Genomic DNA, 25,570 nt, shown 5'->3' with positions numbered 1-25,570 from the left:
GCTACCATTGACTTCTGGTTTGTTTCTAGGCTCAATCTAAAGACATCCTAAATGGCTTAGTAAGAGATAATTACAAGACTGCTTGTATCTGTATAAATCTGCCCAATCATTAATTTTTCTGAATAGGCTACTATTGCATTTTTCAGTTGAGGTTAACAGGAATGAGAAAGGAAGCCTTTCCTGTGGTCATCCTAGACTATGAAATTCTCTCCCTAGAGATTGCTTGCCTCACCCCTCATATCTGGCTTTTCACTGCTGTGTGAAGTATCTGGCCTGCAATATTATTTGTTTTAAAGTGTTGCTACTATTTATATTGTTAATATACTATCTGTTCTTTTGGCATTTTTATTCTGTGAAAGGGCACTAACATCTAAAGGAATTCCATGCTGAAATAAACAGATCCCACTGTAATGTAGACTATTGCAAAGAAAAGTGTACTGAAAGGAGTAATCTATATGGAATGCAATAATTCACATTCCTTCAATCATTTCCTACAGTTAAGTCTTGTAGCTGAATTCCTTTAGCTTTTATTAAGTGAAGGAATCCTACAGATGCTCCAACCACAAATTACTCCCTCAGAGCAAATCAGAATTTTCTTACTTCTATTTCACAATGCTTCACTTTCCTGTGAAAATAAAATGTTATTAAAAACAGGTTTGGTGCTTCTTCCAATCAGAACAGACTGAACACCATTGCTATTTTTCAGTAAATGGGAGGTGTCTGAAAACCTCTGTAGCCTTCTTCTGAACAAGTTTTCATTATGACCTTTGGAGTGTATCATTTTTTAGTATATCATGCAATGTTGCTGTAAATATATTTAAATATTAAATTATCTTTCTCATACCATGCATTAAACAGAGTTTAGGCAGTGGGTTAATAAGGGTAGGGAGTCCCACTTAGCAAGAATCTTTGAAGATGTTAATTTTTATATAATTTTCTGAAAGTAACTTCATTTTTGATCTCTGAAAGGTGAAACAGTTTAAAAATGAAACCGACGAAAATCAAGTCTGCATCAGCTTTTGCCATTATAGAGAATTCTTTAGCCATAACTCAACAGAAATATGTGCAATATTGCCACACACTAATCAACACAAGAAAATGTGAACTCTGTATTTGTATAAAGGGCAATGCTACTTAGTAATTGCATCTGTAGATTCCACGGCTCTTAAGAACAAAATTTAGAAACAAAATTGGTGTTTACCAAACAGTTCATTGAGTTCGTCATCTGCACACAGTCCTAACTATTGGTCACTAGAATTTATGCTATTTTGATGGTTTTGTCACTTCAGCAAAGATCATGAAATTTTGATGTTCCCTCAGAAAGCACGTGAAAAGAAATATACCCAAACTGCTAGATTCTGCATCAGATGCCACATCCTACAACCTTACAACCTTATTGCTCACATACAGATTTTTAGGGACCTTGCCAATAATTTTCGATGCAATCAATTATATTCTCTGTTACCTACCTTGCTCCTCATACACAAGGCCCATATTTGAATGTGCTTCCGCTTCTCTCCTTCCACCATCTATTTTAATCAGCTGAGCAGTCTTATAGCATTGTTCATAGAAGTAATTCCTTAGCCATCTGTCTTCTGGTTTGTTGAAGCAATACGCCAAATTCAGCTGGTTACAATACACCTCGTCATAGAATTCTTCAGTGAAAAGAAAGTAATTAAATCTTAAGATATGATAAAATATACTCTATGCTTACTTTATTAATGTTAAGTTTAAAAACAAATATGCAAGATTCAAGACTTTGAATTTCTTTCTATGGATCTCGTTGGACTCTATCCCTTCTGGGCAGTATTTACGCAGATCATATGCTTGTTAAGAGTTCATACATACCCCTGGGCTAGAAGGAGATGGGCCAAAACCTCTCTCCCCAAGAAATTGGGATCACAAAGGTCAGGAAGCTGGTGAAGTTCAAAGCCTAACATTGCCCTTAAATACATGCCTTAACAGCAGCTATCTACACTTATAGGGAAAAATATAAGTATCACACTGGCAAACACAATTGCAACTGGAGCCAGATCTCCTTTCCAGGGTCATTCAGCCTCCCATCAAGATCAACCCCGCAGAGAGGCATAATATTTCTCTTATGTTCGGAATACACAGTCTGTTCCATCCGTACTGGATCAATTTCAAATATTGCTGCCTGAGGATATAGAGAAACTGTGGAATGCCCTCTATACACAGGTGTGTCTGACACCTTCACCATTCTGCTTTCAGAAGATGTTGGAAATGCACCTCTTTACCCTGGCCTTTGACATCTGAGATGTGGGGTTTCAGGACCCAACCTCATTCCTGCTACTGTACAAACAACAACAGGTTTGCACACATTCAATTTGTGTGCGACAACATGCGTGTGCATCACTGCAACCCAGAAGGGGCTAGAAAAGGGAATTAGACGGGGTGGAAGCGTAATGGGGCATAACAGGGAGCAGCAGGCTTATGCGAATCCCACCAACCTGCATGAGGGTCAGGAACGTAACCCCTGCGCAAAACGGTCATTGCCTGTAATTTGTTTTAACTGTTTTTAATGCTGAAGTTGAAATTGCTGCAACCTGCTCTGGGACCTGCTGGTGAAAGGCAGGTAATAATAATAATAATTATTATTATTATTATTATTATTTTAAAGGAAATCAAATGTTATCAAATAGATGTTCATTTGAAATAGAAACATAAGGACTGAATTTGTTCTGAAATACCAATTTCAACATAATCTCTTCTACACTTTTGCTAGACTGCTTTCTTGTCATGAACCTAATATTCTCTGATAGCAACATGAATTTATCTGGCATAATGAAGTAAATTTCTATAGTATAGCCCATCCGCCCCACAGCGTCCCAAACTCCCATTGTTCTGGGCACATTTTGCGACAGGGAATTTCATTAATGCGAGCAGTTTCTGAGCTTTGGGAGCAGTACTGTGCCTAAGATTTCAGATTAAAATGGCCACTGCTGGAACGAAAGGAGGACCTTTTTCTGCCACTCTCTGAGGACTGGAGAAGGGACCCTCATAAGAATATTAGGAGGGGGGCAGGGGAAGTATGGCCTTGTTTTTTGTAGTCTTCAGGTGAGGACTAGACCATGTGAAAAATGAATATAAGATTTTAGCTCCAGTCCATTCATTTTCATCTTTGCATTCTTGCTATATGAAAGAGTGCCTAGACATTCTGTTGCAGCACCCATAACCTAGGTTTAAGGTGACATTTAGCTCCTAGCTTTCATATCTCAGTTTCGCTGTGAAGCACAACTAATAAGAACCAGTTCTGGCATGATTATTATACTCCACCCTGCACACAGCTTTAAGGTGTGCATAAATAATCATATTGTAGCTCAGTATATTTTGTGCAGGAATATCTGGTGGTATCATGAGAAAATCATACTGCTCTGGCAGAATGTTATTGTTTACAGTACTTATTGGAGCAAATCTCCCCCATTCAAATGCACCTTTTCATTGGCATTCAGGACTCAATCTTCACTTGACTGATTCCCTTGCCTCTCTTGGTCAGCTTTATTGTGGTCTTCCTTTACTGGGTGAATGGAATGGTCTGCAGCAGCTATTTTTTTCCTTCCTAGAGGCCCTCCTGAAGTAATGCGAGTTTCCCATCTACCTTAGTGTCACTGCTTGGAAGAGTGCTTATTCTCTGAAATTAGTTTGAGAAAATCAAATGAAATTACATGCTCATGCTGTCTCCTTAAGAAGTACTGTATGAGGGAGAAAAGAGCAAAAGGGCAAGGAGGCTGTTGTCTTCTTCTAGCTCTAAAGACAAGGCTGCCATGCAAATATTAAATCAAATGGTGCCACCATGTCCACTTCGGAGGCAGTGCAACACAGACACACACAGACACACACAAACACAAACACACGTGTGTTGCATTCAGTATTGCATTTCCAGTCCTCAGAGTCACCCAGCTGCATTTTAATGTGATATGTGTCAGCAGATACGAATGCAAGTAGCAATAAACCTATTAAATGGTATCATAAAGTACATCCCATGTAAACAGATCAAAAAGAGCAAAGAAAAAAATGGAGTGACTGCTAATTGGAATAAAGTAATACATACGACAGGATAGCTTTAACTGCTCTTTGTTACTGAATATCAAAGCTGCAGAGTTCTGTAAAATTATGCAAATAACTTGAGGTAAGTACCCTACAATTCTCAAGAGATGGAAGTGACCTGAGGCTGACTATTGTTACTGTTGCAGCCCTGATTGAATGAACTTTAATGTGACCCTCAAGTGTCTCTCCTTTCAGTGAATAAGAATAAGTCGTGCACAAAGATAACCGTTTCAGTATAATTGTTTTGGACACAAACTGGCCAAATGTGCTGGAGTCATATGAATAAAGCAGAGCAATTTTTTTTATTTTAGCCTGTCTCTTTACATTGTTTAGACAACTGCACAGACAGGTATAAAAAAAGAGACAGTACTGCTCTCCCAGATAATTGCCCACATTATATTTCAGCATGCTTTGGGTTCAAAACAAAATTTTGTCGATCACAGTATGCTATTAGCATGGGTTAGTCCACTTTCTAGAAAACAAAAGTTTTGTCTTCCACATAGCCAGTCTTCAACATGTGATGAACATTTTTATAAGCACAATCTAAAATTGTTCATTTTCCTGCAAATTTTCTAAGCTGTCATTTTAGTTTCTGTCCGTGCATTTCTGAATTAAACCTCAAGCTAACAACAGAAAGCCTAAAACTGAAACATTACAGAAGTGATGAACCTTGTGAGTAAAATGAAGGCTTCTGAGAAGGTAGACAGATTAAAGAGTTCACAGTTCAGCAGTTGTATAGTTTAGGCCATATTGGGTAAACCAGGTTGCACCTGGGAATAACCAGCAACTCATAGACTTGTGGGAAGGGTGCATGATGGAGGAAAAGGTGGTCATTACGTTACTGATTAGGCCTAGGCTGGCCTGCAAACCAGTCCTAGCTCCCAACATGACAGACTGAGCCATTAAAATAATACAGTCAGCATCTTCCTAACCATTTGGAGAAAATCACATATAGGGATATCAAACTAGGACTTCAATATTGTGTAAAATAATACTGAACTCTGCACTCAGGAAGATTTACTGAGGATGACTCTGTACGAACTAGCCCTGTTTGTATGTCTACTAAGCACATCAGAGGAGTACATGGCAAACAAGTTGCTTGCAAGCATTTTGCACTACAATATCTAAAACTTGATAGCATATCCTATAAAATGTAGTATTAAATGCTCCCCTTCACTCTGATTCATACCAGCCTTTTCTTGCTGCTGCAATTTTGCCTGTTTCCACATTATCTAAATGGACTACAGCCCCTATTCTTATACACAGTGTGCCCAGCATTCTCCATTAACTAATATGGAAAACTCTTTGTGGCGCCATACCATATTTAGGTCCTGCCTCTTCCTTCAACCTCATTTCTACCTGCAGTCTGGATATAAGATCACCATTCCATGCATTCCAAAACAGCCAATCCTGTTGCACCCTGACCCCATCAGATGCAAAGTCCTTTCCTCTCCTACCTACTAATGCCCTTGATGCATGTCCTGAGGCGTTTCCTCAGAAATCTATGTCTTATGGCTGCAACGCTTCACCACAAACACAGTGAAATTACTTTCACAATGAAATTGGTGTGTTAAGCGGATGCGAGACTGCAGCCTAGAAGGACCATATTCAATACAACAATTTCAATCAGAGGAATTCAACAACTGATACATGGATACATTCTTTATCAAAGAATATTAACAGTCATGGTCCCATTCCTAAACACAAAGAAAATAACTTTGGCCTGGAATTTGTAGGAAAATATCATGCACAGAACAGTCTGGGTCTTTCATTTTAGACCAAACTGACTTTAATTGCTAGATAAAAACATATAATAGCAAGTACTTAATTTTAAAAATCAATACATAAAACTAAACAGTAGGGAAAACACTAGAGCGATTGTAATTGAGATGTTAGTTAATTCTATCAATGGGATCCTGGTGACATCTTTACACATACACACACACACACAGAGAGAGAGAGAGAGAGAGAGAGAGAGAGAGAGAGAGAAAGAGAGAGAGAGAGAGAGAGAGAGAGAGACTCCTCATTTTGTCACCTGAGTATTTAACTGTAAGACTGATAATTCAGTGTTACCCACAATTTATTCTATAAATACAGTTGACTAAGGCTGAATTGTGCTAAAGCCCAGTAATGTTTCAAATTCATACATGAAACAATTTGGAATCTCCCCTCAGGCACACATTGCTGCTCCATTACCCAGAATTCCTCTATTTACCTGATCGTAGGGCTGCCTCAGCCCTGGTCAGGAAGTGGTGAAGCTGATCCAGCTTATCAGGCTGCTCCGCTAGGGACTTCTCCAGCCATATGGCTGACCCAGGCCCTGCAGCCTCCCTCAAGGCATTCCAGTGCTCTATCAGAGTAAAGAGCTCGGCGAAAGACTTGTGATAACCCTGTCGCAGCATGTCTATGCAGATGTTCTTCTTGTATGAATTCCGGTAACTGGGAATTTAAAAAAGGCCAATTTATTCTTTAAATGTGAATTATCTACTTCCACTGAAAGAGATCAAGATACACACACAGATATTACTTACACACACACGCAATCAGTATACACCAGTGATTAAAATGTGACAAGTGTTCCTTTCACCAACTCATTTTTTTTCTTGGTAAATGCCCACACATCTTCAACAGAGGAAAGCCGCAGTAGGCGTTTAATACTATTTCTACTAGAACTGCATTACAAATATAACAGTGTTCTGCAATTGAAATCAGCCATGAAGGTCAACTGAGTTAACCTCCGGGGGGAGGGGGGAGACTTACCCAAACGTTGCAGCATTTGTTCACTAGAACACAAGCTCAGAGTTTACTTAAAACAGGGAGCAGTGGGGAAAACTAAGCATATACTGCATGTCAAAACAATGTATATGTTAAATAGTTTTGCTGGAGGTTATGGTGGTTTGGTTTAAAATGTCTGACATAGTATTTGTTCGAACTAGACTCCTTACATATTATTTGCCTGTGTTCAATATCCGTCTTCAGCTGGGACTAATTTAGTAACACAGAAGTTTCATAATTTCCACCTAATTTTAAAACCAAATGACATATCCACAGAGATACAATGAAGAATGTATATCAAAGTTATTCTAATAATAAACATGGAACAGATATTCATATTAAAACATGTATAATTAAACACTATCAAGAGATGGTACATATTTCAAGGCATATTACTCTGCTATAGTAAGGCCATTTTCATGTTACATCAAACCAACTGTAGAATATTAATTGTTGATTTTTTGATTAAAAGTTCAGTTGATTCCAATTTTACGGAAAGTGCTGCCCTTCAATATTGTATCGTTAAAATACACTTGAACATTAGAAACATGCATTTTTACTTGTTCCTGTTATTGAAACATGCATGGAAACAGATTTTGCTTAAAAGCATTGCTCTGATCATATTTTAATATAAGCAGTAGAACTTGATAACAGTCTCTAATGGTTAGTATGTGGTTTTATATACAAAGTAAATTTCAGAACAGAGCACTGCTATTTACTAACTAGTAATGTTGTTAAAGAAAGCAAGAAGATCTTTGCATCGCTTTATAAACAAGTTCTTCAAGAACAATGGTAACTGCATTTTTACTGCTGAAACCAGAAGCCTATACACAACAACAAACATTAGTGAAGCACTTTAAAAAAGCACTGGACAACAAATAAAGTTGAAGACAAGCCCTGTCTGAAAAGTTTATAGTCTACTGGACACAGAGGCAGAGGAAGAGTAGGAAACTGCAGAAAACTAAAGAAAAGACCCAGCAGAATAAAATACATCACAACAGTTTAAAGGAAAACTGATGTAATATCATGCAAAAAGGCACAAGGCATTTGATGCTTCTTCCCCTACCACATACACAAGCCAGCTAGGTCGGCAGCTGAATCTTACTTACTGGTGACAGGGCACCATCCTTCACCACACCTGATAGCAAGCTAGCTTAGGGACACAGAATAGGCCATATGGCTGGCCAAAGTCTATCTTCCAATACCATCCTGCTCCTTAGCACCAGCTGTCTAAGGCAGCTGCCTCACTATACCTAACCTGTAGAAGACACTGTCAGCAGGTAAGAAATAAGTAAATTAAAAAGATAACATATGACATTCTGGCTTGACCAAGTGTGCTCTCCTAGCAATGGTGACATGGCCAATTACCAGACGGTGGAAGTAAAGTGGTGCAATACATGCAGTCTCCGCCATTCATGGGTTGCAGAGCATGCATGGTAGAAAGGCAACAGTGTGGATTTTGTAATTTAAATATGTCAAGACTGTAGGCACTACACTGAGAATAGGAGACAGAACAAGACTAAGAAGGCCAGAATGCTGGCTCCAGAACTGGTCTGCAGCCTTAATGAAGACTGAAATATTGAAGGTGTATGTCTTAGGCTCTTCCTTGGATCAACATTCACTTAAAAGGGTCTGCTGAAGATACATGCTGCAGAAGTTAGAGCATGGCCCTTTTAAGTGAGCATTGATCTAAATAGAGCTTAGACCAGAAACCTCCCTACAAGTCCTTTGTGGCCTCTAGGATTGGTGTAGTAGTGAAGATGGAGCCCCCAGAGATAAGGGAGCCTCTGGAGAGGTGTATCTGAGGACATAGACAAGAAAAACAGGAGACTGAGGAAAAATGGTTCCTTCGGGTTCTTCCTCTTCTTGACCAATAGAAATCCCTATAGATGCAAATCTAAGAGTTCACTTTTGGATAAATGCAAAAAACAAGAAAATATTAATGAGGAAAATAATAAAACAGCCACAGATTATTAGCTAAACAAAAAAAAATTAATATATAGTTGTAGCTCAGTAGAATAAAAGTCTCTCTATATATATGTCTGTGTTAAAAGAACAAACAAGGGAAGTCAAATTAACACCTAAGAAAGACTTAAGAAAGAGCCTCATGGAACTCCAAAGAGAAAGGGATTTTAAAAGTACTGTCAGAGCTACCCGAGGTCCCAGCTCACAAGAGACCAAAATCCAGTCCAAGTTATATACAAAAGGTTTTATTGAAGAACATTGTTGTCGTTACATCCAAGCTCCGTGGCTCAGCATCTGTTACCCTTAGATGTTTGAAGTCCCCTCTGAGTCAGTCCCGCCCCTGCACCAGCTTAAGAGGCTTGTACTGCTCCACCTTTTCCTCTCCTTCCTTTTCCGCAGGGTCTTCCTGCCCCCCTGTGCTCCCTCCCTTCGGGACTCCCCCGAGGCTGAGTCTTCTGACGCCTGCTCCCCCCTCCTTCGTGCTTTGGGACCAGGCTCCTCCTCAGGGCTCTCCTCATTTCCGTGCGCCTCCACATTTGAACTTGGCGCGCGTACGTTGCCTCTGACCTTCCTTTCGACCGTTACGCTACTCTCGGTACTACACTCCTCCCCTTCCGGCAGGACGTTCTGCTCCGAACTCCTTCCCCTCTCTGCTCCCTGTTCTGCTCCTTCTGACACACTGGTAACTCCACCCCCTTCACTCCGTTCCGACGGAGAGGCCGGTCCCGATCTCCAACCCCCACTGGGGATTCCCTCTTCGTTCCCCTGCTTCTGACTGCTTCCCTCTCTACTGCCCCTTGGCCTGACCAGGGGGGCTCCCTTTTGGGAATCCTCGGATTCACTTGACGGACTCACTGACAACCTCGGGTCATCGTCGTCCTCTTCCTCGTCACCCTGGGACCCCTCCCCCTCGCTCTCTGTCCCTGAAACCCTGACAAGTACTATTAATAGAAAAACTAAGAAAAGAAAAAGAAGACAAATCTAGCAAAAACAGGATGCTTAAAATCTAAAGCAAGGAAAAGAGTACAATATTAGTAGTACAGTATCAAAAAAATCAGACAAGGAGGACATAATAACCTAATATTTAGCTAAGAGAAGGTTATTGGAAATTGACACAGAGGTGTTATTGTGGAAAGGAGCAGTTCTGACACATTTGATATGCAAATGTCCATGCACACCTGTCTTTTCATTATGTATATCCCTTTCTATTCCATCACTTCCCATCCACACCAGAGGAGGAGAGCTTGATGAAAAATATTCTGGGTGCGGTGTTTTTTTGTTCCTCCCCTCAATTACTCCTGCCCTGCTCTATCTTTTTACTTTGTGGGTATGCACACAGGTGTGTCTCAGAAAATGCATAAGAAGAAATATTACCAGCATATGTCACAATTGGCAAAATAGAAACTTTTTATATTTCAGGGGCAGAGGTGATTCCGTAGAGCATGCCTATTTCCATGATGAAAACAGATGCCACCAAAAGACCCCTATTGAATCTGTTAGCAGAAAGACAGCCTGTTTGTTTACCTTCCCCCCTCCCAGACATATCTATTCTCAGCAATGGATTAGTACACAAAGGCTTTCTGCATAGCCCATGGTGTTACCCAGCCATGTTGCTGATTTGTAATGCAATTTGAGAATGACGACATCATGTGGACAGTGTGAAAAACTTGGAAGCATGATCAGTACCAAGTCCATAATAAACAGCTGGGCAGAAGCATCACTGAAGTGAGAATAACTTCAGCAGGGTGATGTGAGGAGAAACCAGGCTGGAAGGAATTAAAAGAGGATTCTGAAGAAAGGAAAGGCAGACACTGAAAAAGGATCAGGTGCTCAAAAAGCTTAGAATAAAAGTAAAGGGACTATAGGCTGCTCTTTATCTTTATCTTTTTTTGGAATTTTGGGGACAAATATTACTCAGTGCCAGTTCCGTCTCTGGTTGATCTCTCTCTTCTTTCTGAGTGGGCTGTATAGGATACGCAATAAATAAAGCCAACTTCCTGATGGAGCAATTGATCAGCCAATTAATGGGTAGCTCAGAACATGAGATTTTTTTTAAAAAAAAATCTTGTATTGTCTCTAATTTGACAATTTAATAAAATAAATTATCCCCGTGTTTTTTATTGATAGGATTTAACCAACTGACAATGATCCTGTATTATACCTATACCATCAAATATAGATAGAAGGGAAATTACTCATATATAGCCCAAAAATCTATTCATACTTGGAATATTCTGGCTTTTACAGGGAGGAAGTACAGATAGCCACCAAATGCAAAGAAACCTATTGACATGGTGTATTTACAAGTGAGATTCTTACTTCTAAAACATAGTTTTGAACATCTGTCTTATTTCTTATGCTGCTTATCAGAGCTGATTTTGAAACGGCAAAGATTTTGTCATAACCATGCTGTTTGTTCCAATTAGAAAATTCTAATCGGCATCACATTGTTCTAGGAAGAAATGAAATTCAAAGGTTTTGGTGTTTAAAAACACTGTTTCAATAGGTAGAATGGCCTCTGGGGGCATCTGCTGGAAATTTAGCAATATTGCAGTTAAATCTGGTTATTCAAGTAATACCCAGCACAATATAGCATTGTTGAACAAAAGTAAATACAAAGTGCATTGTGTGTGATTCACATTCAGAGCATCAATGAGAGTTTTCCCACTGATCTCAACGTGAACACAAGCTTATGACGTGACTGTTTGCTGAAACTATGTGACACTGTATTGATCAATACTCCCAAAATAATAACATAAGAACTCTTTAACCATTTCTAAATTAGGACACTGCAGTGAGACCTTAAGGCAAATCTTGCAATACACATTCATATAATTTTTATAGCCTAATGGGATGTTTCGACTCCCCAGGACAATTTCAAACTACTACTAGAAGCTTGTCATTTGAAGCACATCTACCTATTTGTTCTTCCCTATTTAGCTGGCTAAAGTTTTCTGCATAACATTTATTATTATGCAGAAAGACTAGCTTTTGAGTAAAGGGTTCAGGGAAAGATTTCTGGGGACCCAAAGATTTTTCTTTTTCCATTACTTACCACAAGGCCAGAGGATTATGCAATGCTGCCTGATTGTGAGCCTCAAAACTACCCAAATTGATGATGGAAAGAAGAGCTCAGACCTAACCATGGCCAAGGAGTAATTTTCAGCTGATGAGCCTCCCTATTTTAAAGGGCAGAAAGCCATACCTATGCAAGAGCTCTACACATTTCAGATAACATTCTCTACCAAATAGACCACTTTGGGACTAGAAGATGGAGCCTGGGGCTTCAAAAGGCTGGCCCCAAAAAATGAAGGAGGAAGCTAGCAGTAGAGGATACAAATGAGGCTACTAGAAGATGAATTGATCTCTGCTATTTGCCTCTCCCTTGAAAACTGATGTGCTCCAGCATGCAAGTTTCTAATTTCTGATAAAGAGGACCTTTCCTTCTTCCGGCAGGTGCTTTTAATTGCCCTCCGTGAGGCATCTGCCTGAATAAGCTACTGAGTAGGTTCTTTCGAATCAACCATCTTGGGTCCCGAATAAGTTACCTTACGAGACCCTGACAACTGTGACTAAATGACAGAAGACGAAACTGAGATCAAGTTGTTAAAAAGGGAGGATCCTTTCTTTGTAAGAGCGAAATAAAATACTGATGACTTCTTGTTGTTTCCTTCAGTGGTTGCTTACTGGAGAAACCTGGATATGTTTTTAGCCCCAGAACTCTCATAAAAATATAGCTCTTGTTGCTGCAACCTGCACTTCTACCTTAAGCAGCCCCCAGGTAACTGTAACGGGCACCTGCAAGCTTCAAGTAGAGATCTCTTTAAGTGGCCTCAAGGTCTTAGTGATTTCTGAAACAAATTTAATTAAAACCAAATAACAAATGAGCCATTGCAAGCTTTATTTATAGCACTACAATATACTTTTTTATATTGCTTAATTTCTTTTCCAAAAGACTGTTCAATAAACTTAGAAGGTTTTATAGTGAGCATATACAATCTTTTGATAACGTCGTTTTAACTTCCAAACACTGTTGGATATTTTCATAATAGAACAATTAAGCAGAGAGATATTTTTCTGAATATGAGTATCCAGTTTCAATCTCATATATTCTATGCCACTTTTTGTAGTCATGCAGTTCAGCCACACTTCAAGGAATATTATTGTAAAAAAAGCTGTACATTATTGGATTAAAAAGAAATTAAGTAATTATAAATGGCATAATTCCAACTGTTTCTGTTGTAATTCTGAATATTTTACTATAAAACAAATTCTGATCCCTTTACATTGCTTTACCCTTGTTCTTTTAATTTGTTTATTTTTTTTATAAATTCCCCTTTACAGGAGAAGGACAATGATGTTTGTACTAAATTAACCATTTGGATGTCAGGAATATGTTTGAAGATGTATATGTCAGTAAAATGCCTTTAATCTGTAAATATATGCATCTCAATTTAGTAATGCAGGGAAAGAAGAACCAATCAGCTGTAACCATCCTAAATAAGTCACAGATGAAATGGCTGCAAATTAATGAATGTATCATTTGCTAACACAGGTAAATTGAAACTTCAGTTTTGAAACCTGTTTATCTGTCAGTTTTTCATTATGCGAATGAAAGCCCCAGCAGTAACAAACAAAACTTAATTTCAACTAGAATCCTTTGGAATTGGGATAAGTAGATGATTAGGCTGAAAACAATACCCACCTACTTGGGAGTAAACTCAATTGAATTTAATGGGTCTTACTTGTGAATAGACATGGATAGGATTGTGCTATTAAAACATAAGAAACAGCTTGTATTAGAATATTCCAACATTAAGCCAATTCAATTTGAAATACTGGGGGAAAGTATTATTTATTTATCAACACTGGGAGGAAATGCTATTCTCCACAAAAATCAACTTCTTTTTTACTTCTGTTTGCTGATGTGAGAAATACATGTTTCTGAAGTTTAAATATGTTCACTTAATAAAGGAACGTATCATATTTTATTAATGCAAAGTAACTTAACAAAAGAAAAACAAAAAGGTTCCTATGGCACCCAAAAGACTGAATTTTTGTGTAGCATAATCTTTGTGGACTTGAGAGTTTATTTCTGTTGCATGACGTGTTATCATTAGATGACAAACAGAGAGAAATCAAAGTACCTACAGAAGGAGTTAAACATAAAACAAGGTGTAACACTGAGTCTGTAACATTTCTATAAAAAGGCCAAAGATATACAAGAACAGTGACCAATTCGGAACAGCAGTCATTGGTAATAACATCTTTGTAGTTAAGCTATGTTAATTTAACACATGAAGTATGAAAGAAACCCACAGTTCCACTTAAGGTGGTGAAGAATAGAATTTGCTTATAAATTTTAGGAAAACCATTTCATACTGGATCATCCCTTTGAACAAAAGCAAGTGTCCTAACAAGCAGGATATTCCAAATACATTCAGATGTAGGAAGCCAAATTGACCTTTCAATTATTTATTTTTAAAAAATATATTTTATTAAAGATTTCTTAGTTTACAAAAATACATGCATTGTCTCTTTTTTCAAGTTGTGTTGTCTACAGATCAGTTTCATTTGTTGTGAGACATTAGTATTGCATGCAGTGTTAGGTTAGGAAGAAAAGATTGGGAGTGGGGAGTGGTGTGGGGTTGGGTGGTTAAGCTTCAATTCATCTACTTAGTGTATGTGTGGGGGTTTGTTTCAGCGTGACTTGGGTGGGTTCTCTTACTATTATTCACTTGTTGTATTTCCTTGGTGGTGAGAGAGGTTGGGGGTGGCCTAGGATGTGATTGGTTGTCTTTGGTTGGCTGTAGTGAGAGGTTTTTTTGTGTGTGTATGTGTATTTTTGGATCACGTTAGCCAGATTGACTTGTATGCTGTTGGTGGATTCTCGTTGTTGTCTTGTTGGGCTATGTATGTGCTAAAGGGGAGAAGGCATCTTGAAAGGTTAAAAAACACCACGTCAGGAATAGTACCTTAATTGCTTGCGGCTTTGTTTCATGGCTGAGTTCAGATGAAATGACAAACCATGCATTGTTCACAGAAGAAGCCTGCGCCAGCATTGGCTTACATACCCCTTAGCATGCAAGGAAAAAACGCACTGAAAGCTTTCGCTTTTTAACACTCAAAATAGTTCTCCATCAAGTCCAAACTCAACAAACTGATCTGTCTTAACAACTCTTTTCATGCATAGAGGGAGGGAGGAGAGGGGGAGCATAAAAGCCCAAGGCTTACGCATGCTAATTTTCATAAGCATAGCTTTTCATTACTTCTGAACAAGACCACTGTCTTTCAAACCGGGACACTACTAGACTCTCTCTGCTTCATAATGGGAACATTGAAAGAAAAAAGTTAGGCAATACATATGCAGCACATCAAAGTGACAATTCATGTTTGGTTTTCAGTGTGTTCTCTCTCTCTCTGTGTGTGTGTGTACACACACACACACACACAATTACAGTGGTACCTCGGGTTACAGACTTTGCTTCAGCATGAGAACAGAAATCGTGCTACGGCGGCACAGCGGCAGCAGGAGGCCCCATTAGCTAAAGTGGTGCTTCAGATTAAGAACAGTTTCAGGTTAAGTATGGACCTCCGGAACGAATTAAGTACTTAACCCAAGGTACCACCGTTAATTGCGGGGTGTGTGTATGTGTGTGTGTGAGAGAGAGAGACAGAGAGAGAGAGAAAGAGAGAGAGAGAGAGAGAGAGAGAGAGAGAGAGAGAGAGAGAGAGACGGAGTTCAGAAAGAAGCTTCACTATAAATTCTAGGACAATGAAATTCCCACTTGTCATTTTGTATCATTTTACATTCTGAATATTTTCATAGTATCTCTGTGCACACCACAAATAAAACATAGTTGTTTACTTTTGCTCTATATTTGCTATTAAATATTGTTGAACTATTGATAAAAGAAAGGTTTAGAAAACAATAGGACTAAACTCAGCAAAAACAAGTTACACAAAGTTAACTTCAGTTCACAGCGTTCTTCTCTATTAAATAATGTCTTGTATTTTATCTTTGCAAGAATCTGATGAGTTTTTGCAAGTAAAATTCTGTTTCCTCTACACTTGCTAATAGTCATGAGAATCTGTAGTTTGCACCTTCCCATTAAAAATGTATTGTATTTTTTGAAATTATTCACCCCGCCTTTTATCCAGATCATGTCTTTGAAAGGAGGAAGTAGATAATAAATGGAATTATTCATGATTTCCCATTAAATATGAAACTTTCTTTTGCAGAGTTTAGAAAATGGAACTTCTACATAATGTACAGAAGTTGATTAGAACTTTTTAACCTTTCCAAGAAAACTCTTCCAAATGTGTAGGGCAGCTTTTTCATGAACGGTAAACTATTCATTTCCGTTGCATTCCTATTATTTTGTCTTTCTCTAGTTACACCATATATATCAGATCAAATCAAAGTGTGGAGAGACCACTGATTTGAATAAAAGACTCACTTCCCTCCTCTCTTTCGAAGAGAATATAATTCTAAGAGAGTACTGCTTCATAAAAACATAAAATTTTGGTCACAACATGCAAGATTATTAGGAATTATTTAGACAAAAGAGGAATACACATTGAAACAAAATTAAAAATGTCAGTGTTATTAAAAAACATCAAATCTGTGTCTTATAATACTGTCTATAACATATATTATTTTTTCTCTTGGACAGCATCAGAAGGTAAACAAATTTTAATTCTGAATTCACTATATACTGATAGTGAATACATTATCCAATTGTGGAGCCTTATGTAGCCAAAATGGAACCCCCACCAAACTTCCACAAGAAGGAAGCAATGAAGGCTTAGGATAAGTATGTTTGCATAAGTACTTTTTTTATAGAGAGAGAGAAATCCCAATACAGTTGAATGAGAACCAAACATGCTCAGTTACAAGCTTGGTGGCTCAGGGGAATGCTTTGGACATACTGTATCTTGATTTCAGTAAGGCTTTTGACATAGTCACCTATGATACTTTTGTAGAGAAGCTGGTAAAATGCGAACAAGATGAGATAATTGTTAGGTGGGTTTGTAGCTGACTGACCAAACCCAAAGAGTGCTCACTAATGGTTCTTGGTCATCCTGGGGGAAAGTGGCAAGTGGGGTGGTGTAGGGTTCTGTCCCTTCTGTTGTTGTTCAGCATCTTTATAAATGGCATGGATGAAGCTATTGAAGGGATGCTCATCAAGTTTTCAGATGACACCAAAGTGGGAGGGGTAGCCAATGCCGCTGAAGACAGAATCAGGATTCAAGAGGACCTGAAAAGATTGGAGAACTGGGCCCAAACTAACAAAACAAATTTCAACAGAGACAAATATAAGGTTCTACACTTAGGCAGGAAGAACCATCTGCACAAATATAAGATGGGAGCACCTTGCTTGCCATTAGTACATGTAAAAAGGATCTTGGGGTTTTAGTAGACCACAAGCTTAATATGAGAAAATAATGTGATGTAGCCTAGAAAGGCTAGGGTTTTCTAGGCTGCATCTACCAAAGTCTAGTGTCCTGATCAAGGGAAGTTATAGTAATTTTGCCTTGGTCAGACCATACCTAGAGTACTGTGCCCAATTCTGGGCACCACAATTTAAGAAGGATATTGACAAGCTGGAGGAATGTGGGCAGAGGAGAGGACCACCAAGATGACCAAGTCTTATGAGGAATGGTTGTGGGAATTAGGTATGTTTAGTCTGGTAAAGAGGAGAAGGAGAGGAGATTTGAAAGTGATCTTCAAATATTAATTTTTTTCATTAGGAAAAAATATTCTATCAACTCAAATAAAATGCTAATAAGCTAGTCTTTCTCAAGCAGCAAGAATTAAAAGTACAGTATATCAAGAAAAAGTTATATTAGATGTTTCAGCAACTGCTTTACACACAAAGGTTCTTAATTTCTAAAGCTTCATATATACAAATAAGGGTGGTGACAAAGATGAGTTGAAACTAATTATGCATAGCTCCATTTTGGGATCTGCAGGGCTTTTAAATTATCTTTTTATAAATGCTTTAAAAGTTGTCTGGCACAGACATTAAAGAAGGTGAGACACAGTACAATCCTGTGAATGTTTACACAATAGAAAGTTTCAATGTTGCAAGTATTTCCTTGTGTGTTTAGGATTGTAGTGACAATATCCCATCCCCAAAAGTATGGGACAGAGGTGTTTAGGTATATATTTTTCTTTCCTAGAACTCTGATGTCTAGCAACTGTAACCAGGTGCAAAAGAACTAGAACTCAGTTGGATATATTAAAAAGGGGGCCTTTTGAGCACTTAACTCAGCCAAGCAAACAAGTTAAATCCATTTCAGGTTTCCCCTAGTGTCCTTTTTCAGCCAGCAATTAGGGGGAGCGGACAATATTAGTTGCTGCTATTGTTAGCCAGCTGACAGTCAGAAACCCTTGCTGAACTACTGGAAGATCACCCCAACCACAGATCTACCTTCTGCCATCCCTAACATGTTATATCTGTACAGACACACTGGCGAGATGTGCAGGTAATGGAAGGTGAAGAAAAGTAATGCGGTAAGCAAGGGGTTGAGTGGGCTAGGTTCAGTAGGAGAGGCAGAACAGAAGTGATGCAAACTGATTATTTCAAGTCAGGGAGTTATATATATCAGCGGAGCCAACTTGAATAAGCATCTAATGCTTAAGTCCCAGTTCAGAATGAGGGTTCTCCATGCAGTGGCAGAAGATTCATAACCCTGAGAGGATTTCTCCCTTGCCTGGTAGAATGCAGAACCCATGTATCTAGGTAATATGTGAACTGTGCCTTGGCAATCCATATCGACCAACCTACCCCCTATCTCATGGACTTTGAGTTTTCTCCTCTGCAGCAGATTTAGGGAGGGCGTGTGGGGATGAAGAGTGGGAAAGGGAAATCATTGAAAATGGTTTCTCTCCTCATTCTTCTGACAGAAATGTCAACACCAGTGAGCAGCTCAGTTGGATAGAACCCTATTTTTTAAAAAATGCTTGATTTCATAACACTACATTAGGAAGTTGCTCTAATATACTCATCATACTGTACTATGTGCCTTTTATAAGAAAGCTGACTTGACTTTCCTACCCAAATGTGGAATTGTAACTGAGTACAAGCAGTCTTTCACTCTTCTCCTTCTACTGAAGATATATAGAACACTAAAACAAAGGCACATTCAGCAGGTATTTCTCAACTGTACCAAACCTTATGGACACAGTTGGCAGAATTTAGTATCCCTGAAATTACATTTTATTTCATTAAGGGATCCTATTTCTGTCTGTTGTACTCAGGTACCAATTTAATTTATGTTTCTATACCTGTACTGCATTTTGTTAATTGTGAAATATTTAAAGTTTTCAGAATGTCAGTAAGGGTTTTTAATAGGCATCTAAAGCTAAACAGAGTGAGCACCAATGGTATTTGTGGTGGGAAATATGATTTCTTTCCTTTATTGTAACTAGAGGGACAATGCTATGGCCTGTTGCTTTTAGGATAATTTATCAGCACTTCTTAATCTACTTTAATATTCTACATTTGATCTTTATTTTGGTTAGATTTAAATGAACAGCACAACTGTGCACAAGGAGACTTTGGGTGTGTTTTCCAAAGAGTAATCTCTAATGTCATATTTCAACTCTTTTCTCCAAAAGTAATATTTTAACAATGCGTGCTGTTAATTGTTTTGAAACAATCTCATTTTTTAATTTGCAATAGCACATAATAATATAAAGGGAAAGGAAGAATGTTACTGTGCAGTCCAGAATTTACTCTTGCACTTTGGTACCATTTGCAGCGCAATTGCAGCTTTAGTGATTCGTCAACACATGTTATAAAGCAATTATTTTTCCAAATTACAGAGATTCTCTGTCCTGTGCCCTCCAATCTGAAGCATGACCGAAGTGAATAATGTGGCAGTGCTTCAGAGGTTTCATCACTAGAAAAAGGGACAGGAGAGAGAAAAGGGGCCAGAGTGCCACACTTACAGATGGACTCAGGGAAGCTGACGTCTGCAAAAATCACAAGACGCATGAATTCAGGTTCTTACACTGGATTTCACAGAAATCCTAAACAGATCCCAGCAGCAAGGAAAATTGAATGGGCCTTCAGCATGAAGTCATATGATGGGCTGCCCCAAGCAAGTATTTTTAATAGTTCTCTCACTTTCAAATGTTAGTCTTTTTTTACCTGTCTTTAATGAGAAAGCTACTGATTGGATACCTATGGTGAATGAGCTTGCACAATAAGAATGAAGGGTACTGCTACATGAAATAAAGAATGTTCTAGAGGGGGAGAATGGAGACGATCAGACAGTAACTCCTCCAGGTATGTACCCTTGAAAAAGAATCACATTTAGACTTCAATAAAATGCTCTTTTGCAAGTCAAAGGCAAACGCTGCCTACAACTACACTACTGAACCCTAAGGTAGTAATTTCTGAATTATGACGTTAATTTCAGGGTCACAGACAAAACAAGGGCAAAAGTTGGGATAACGACGTACATCAAAATGCTGCTATGCATACAACTATTTTTAAACACTATGTAGAAGCAGCAGTGATTCTGCTGTGTAAACTGTGTGGGAAACTGCACTTCCCCCCAGGCTGATTTTGGACAGTGGGTTTTAGAGAACCAGGGAACATTATAGAGTTAAGTACTGCAAATCACAATAGTATATTTCAGAAAGTAAAACTTCAGCCTTAAGGGAGAAGCTTTACAAAAATCAAGGAAGAAAAATACGTTTTAATTACTGACAAACAATTAAATGCTGCAAATCTACTTTGGTAAATCGGTGAATTAACACAAGCATTGAACTGAATGCTTTGATATATGCAAGATAAGTAGCAGTGAAACATAATTATTTAATATCAGTTTTAATTTTTAAATGCCATGTTCCTCAGAAAATTGCCTGAGGAACTTTAGATTTCAATGAATAAGACTAGAAAGAAAGAAAACAATAAACTTTCAGTATAAAAATGCCTCAGAAAGACCTTACTTACGCAGCAGCCTCTTGTTTTGACAATCCTTTGATATGCTTGGCCAAATAACGATCTATGGCATCTTTGCCTTTGATCAAATGCATCCTAAATTTAAATAAAAAAAATTAAAGAACAGTGAGGTGACTTAACATCAAAATCTGCTGCATGTATTATGTATTAACCTTTGCCAAGCAAAGACAGATAAATATTAAAATATTGACAAAGTATTTTATCAAACACATACTATCAACATGTACAAGTATCACTTTACCTTTTAGGTCTGCAGCTAATTCAGACCTTTATTTTGTAGAAAAGTACACTTGGCTTTAGCGAAAGGCTCCTTTTATTCATGACTTTCACTTTTAGTACACAAATAATAAACCTTATTGGACTCCATGTTTTGCAGTGATTGGAAAGTAAATGTGCATCTTCTCTCTCAAGTGCAATGACCACAATGAGCATTATTTGAGTTGGGCAAGATACATTTAGACTGAAATCTTAATCCCTATTTACCAGGGAGTAAGGTAAAGGTAAAGGGACCCCTGACCATTAGGTCCAGTTGTGGCCGACTCTGGGGTTGTGGCGCTCATCTCGCTTTATTGGCCGAGGGAGCCAGCGTACAGCTTCTGGGTCATGTGGCCAGCATGACTAAGCCACATCTGGCGAACCAGAGCAGCGCACGCAAATGTCGTTTACCTTCCCACCAGAGTAATGAATTTATCTACTTGCACTTTGACATGCTTTCGAACTGCTAGGTTGGCAGGAGGTTACCAGGCAGTAATCCTCACTAAATTCAACGGAATTTCCTTTTGAGGAGGATTTCTCTGTTATTTTTTGAAAATCAGGTTTAATCACAAATGTTTTGAAATATTAGCACAGAGTTCTATCTAACCCATGTGAAAATGTCAGGGCATAAGCCAGTAACAAACTGCTTCAGATGAAGCCAACTGATGGCAGTTCACAAAATCCTAGTAACATTTTGATAAGATGTAACATTTGAGCACAACTGAGACCTAACACATTCATTACTTCAAACTCAGGGAACTAAGTCAAATAATGCTTTCAATTCAGAAAAAAATTCAAATGTAGCTTCCTGAGGGGGGAAATATAGTGAATTGGTAAGAAACTTTAGAGACTGTGGGTGGTATCCAGTGCTGTCCCCTCCGCTGATGGATGGCACCGGTCAACCTAGGGCAGAGGAAGACTGGTTTGGGTGATTTCCTCTTTCCTCCAGGCCCCTGTGCCTTCAACTATCCCCCCCCCAACAGGCTCTTTTTTATACCTAGACCACCCGCCCATTTTCTTACAAAAACAGCTGCTATTGAGAATCCACAAATATTAAAAATGCCTCCCCATCTTAATTTCACCTCCACTATTTTGTACTTCTATCACAAGGCACACAGTTCAACTTTTATTGTGACTTGGTCATCAGCAGAAAGGGGAGGGAGACGTAAAGTTTTAAAACACTCTAATTACACATTAATTGACTGCATACAGTCCCTCTCAGAATCAATTGGTGCACAGGTCTGACTCTTTCTCATAGCTGACCTGTACCTCAATTTGCTCCTTTAGCACTTTAGCTTTAAAGAGTGGTACACTCAACTGAGAAATAATAAACAAACAAATACAAGAAACACACACCTTGCAAGTTCTGGTGATGGGCATCTCATCTCTTCCTTACTTGGATGCGCTTTGGGGGTTCGCACTGGCACAGGAAGGAATATATTCATCTTGAACTAAATAAATGAATACAGAATATTGTCAGAAATTAATGTCACATAGTTTTCATTTTTCTTAGACATTCATTACAGGTGTGTTGTTCAGGGTAAACTATACTAGTCGTTCAGAGGTTTCGCAGCACTGAGATATCAGCAGAGCTTTTAGTCACTGTGAAATTGACTCATTAGATACCCATCATAATAAACAGAGACCCCTCATAGCACACACCAATTTGAAATCAACTTTGAGTAAGAGCAGCAATGAAGAGGTGTTATCCCAAAACCATATTTTAACTAGGCATGCAAAACTTCCAAGAATATTGGGAGCACATAAAAGTAACAATGAAAGCACAGAGAAGTTATTTTATTTTTTAAATAAAAACAGAGATTTCAAGAACATTCTAAGTATTTGTAGGCTGAAATATTAGATTTGGTTATATTCACTGGCCCAGAAACAGTGCTTGTAATAGAACTGCTCTCTTATCATCATGTAGGCATGAGACAAATCTATGTTTTATAATGGAGCAGGTGAGAAATTGATACATAGAATATTGTGATCATACTACTAGACCTCATGTTGAACAGGGAAAACAAATACATAGCTATTTTTGTAACAGTGATAGTACAAGTTGCCTACAAGTATCTCAACTTAGCATTTCTCAGCATTTAACTGTAACATTCAGCTTCACTGTTTTTCTTTTTAACTGAACATTTGCAACAAATTTCCTACTCCTGTATATTAGAATGAAGCCCCAATTTTAAATAATGACCCAACAAGTACTTATTTTAACAGCCTTACATTTCAGTAGCTATAAGAACATTGCTTATGGAACACTAACATGTTATAATGACAACATAATGATAGTAACTTAATACCACAATTAGTCTTATATGTGCACAAGCTTTATTTCTTTTAAGCAGAACAACAACAAAAAGCCATTAGACAGAGCAGTCTAGCTTGTCATTTTGAAGTTCATAAATGCTAATAGGACTTTTTTGTCACATAGAGCACTGTGTTCTTTTCCCCACGTACTCAGCTTACACTTCCCACCATTAAAGTTACAGCTGCCAGTTCCTTCATTTTGCAAGTCTATGATCTGAGAATGTTAGCAGCAGGAGCACCCTTACTCTTAAATTTGGTTTAATGTAGATATTGTAAGCCCTGCTGGCAGGCCTCAAGGCACAAACTTTTAATGGAGCCAGAAACACAGCATTGTAAAAATGGAGAGAAGCTTCTCCAATTGTTAGAGATATGTTATTCCAAGGAAATTTAGTTTGCTTTACAAGTACGGAATAGCTGATAGTAGTTAAAAAGTAAAAATAAGTAACAGAGCACTAATGAACTTCTGCTGTTGTAAGATCAAGACTAATGATAATCCCCAGTTCAGAACTGCAGTCTTTTGAATGAGAACTTCTTCCATTTGGACCTTCTGAATAAATTACAAATGAAGGGCAAACATATCTAGAGATTGGGTTCAGTTCATAATTAACCCAATTTTGCCCTAGCACCAGCCCTTCCCACAACCAAAGCCACTCACTTCCCTTGTTTTGCTGAAGCCTATCTGGGGTCAGTGATTAAAAGGGACTTTGTTAGGCCATGTAACGGCACTGTGTATCTCAAGATTCCTGGAAAATTGCAGGTTCCACTAAAATCCCAGTGATTCTGGCAAGTGTGATGTGATTGCTGGAGCGTTCCAGGATTTAATCAAGGCAGCAGAAGCAACAACTGCATCAGGAATGGACTTTTGTCTTCCAAATTTCAGTGGTGACCTGTGTGAAGCTAAAATTCGCTTCCCACCATTCGCCTTCCATTCTGCTCAATTCACTACATCATAGTTGTGGTGCCCTGTTGCTCTCTAGGTTTGGTACTCAGTGTGGCGGAACCAGTTGCACTGCCCTAAAACCACCTCTGATTGCATGCTACCTCCCAGAAAGATTTGGAAAAAGTGAAAGAGGCAGCAGGGAATGGCAATCATTATGAGACTGGGTACATAGAGGCCTCCAAGCCTCATTGTGTTCCTAGTTATATCACCAAGTGTGTGATTAGACCTAAAACTTAAAGGGGCTGATCTGAATTGAGCCCATTCCAAAGTACGTGAAAGAAAGCTTGCCCATTACTAATCAAGACACAGAATAATGTATATAAATCAGGTCTTTCTCTTAGGGAAAACTCCATTTGACAGGATAATTGCCATGAGAATGTGCAAACAAAGTAAATAAAAAACTTCTTAGGGGATGTATTCAGGTTCAGCTTAAAATGCAGATTGACAGGCCAGCAGCAGGTGAAGAAGAGTGACAGTACATTGTCACTGAAAAGTCGAACAGTGCTTAATGAAGCCAAATAAAATCTCATTTACTTATTTAAGATATTTATATGCTGCCATTCAGGCTTACAAAGGCAGCTTACAAAACAAACTGAATAATAGATGTTGACAGGTTTTCATCTGTTTTACTGTTAATTTTTACTGATAATTTTAATATTTCTTGTAAACCACTTAGAGATTTTATTATAATCAAAAGATGTATACATTTTCTTAAAGAAAAAAAAATAAAACATATAAAATACACAAAGTTGTAATATGAGGTAATTACCCAGAATACCACTCAAAACCATTTTACTGCAAAATAAAAATAATAGCAATTTATTTCTACACATTAGTGAGTCTGTGAATACTATGACCAACAAGTACACAATGCTATCTTTAGATGTATCAGTGGTTCGTGGCTAGAATACCTTTTTTTGAAATCATAATAAAACTGAAAGCAGAGTATTTTCATCAATGACATCAGAAGCAAGGCTTTGGGGTAGTTACCACACAGTGTTCACTTTAATTCACTCCATATGGCAACATATACTGAAACATTTGTGTCTATCAGCTCACCATGTTTTTCTACTCATGGCACTGCGAATGTCAAAACTAGAAGTTTGCCGTGACTTGTGAACACTTCCCCATCCACCTAATAAGTGCATATGAGCAGTTTACCACATAACCAAGAGTCATGGGTGTAGCCAGGATGTTTGTTGGGGAGGGGGCAGAGAACCTCAGTTAACTATGTATTTTTATTGATTTTTATTGATTGGGAGCTGCCCCT

At 38.3% G+C, this 25,570-nt stretch overlaps 1 protein-coding gene across 3 annotated transcripts in view; it reads right to left on the bottom strand.

Moving 5' to 3' along the window:
- Positions 1 to 25,570, bottom strand: part of TTC29 (tetratricopeptide repeat domain 29) — a 112,989-nt gene that overhangs the window by 79,970 nt on the left and 7,449 nt on the right. For all 3 annotated transcript variants that reach the window (XM_083755830.1, XM_083755829.1, XM_083755831.1), the window contains exons 3-6: positions 22,401 to 22,495; positions 20,781 to 20,864; positions 6,284 to 6,507; positions 1,470 to 1,655 (exon numbers count right to left, since the gene is read on the bottom strand). In XM_083755830.1, the coding sequence (XP_083611956.1) occupies positions 1,470 to 1,655; positions 6,284 to 6,507; positions 20,781 to 20,864; positions 22,401 to 22,489 (583 nt within the window). In that variant the 5' untranslated portion in view covers positions 22,490 to 22,495. The remainder of the gene's footprint in view (positions 1 to 1,469; positions 1,656 to 6,283; positions 6,508 to 20,780; positions 20,865 to 22,400; positions 22,496 to 25,570) is intronic.

The sequence above is a fragment of the Podarcis gaigeae genome (genome assembly GCF_964106915.1).
Source record: "Podarcis gaigeae genome assembly, chromosome: 9".
Taxonomy (NCBI): Eukaryota; Metazoa; Chordata; class Lepidosauria; order Squamata; family Lacertidae; genus Podarcis; species Podarcis gaigeae.
This window is presented reverse-complemented; position numbering and strand designations above follow the sequence as displayed.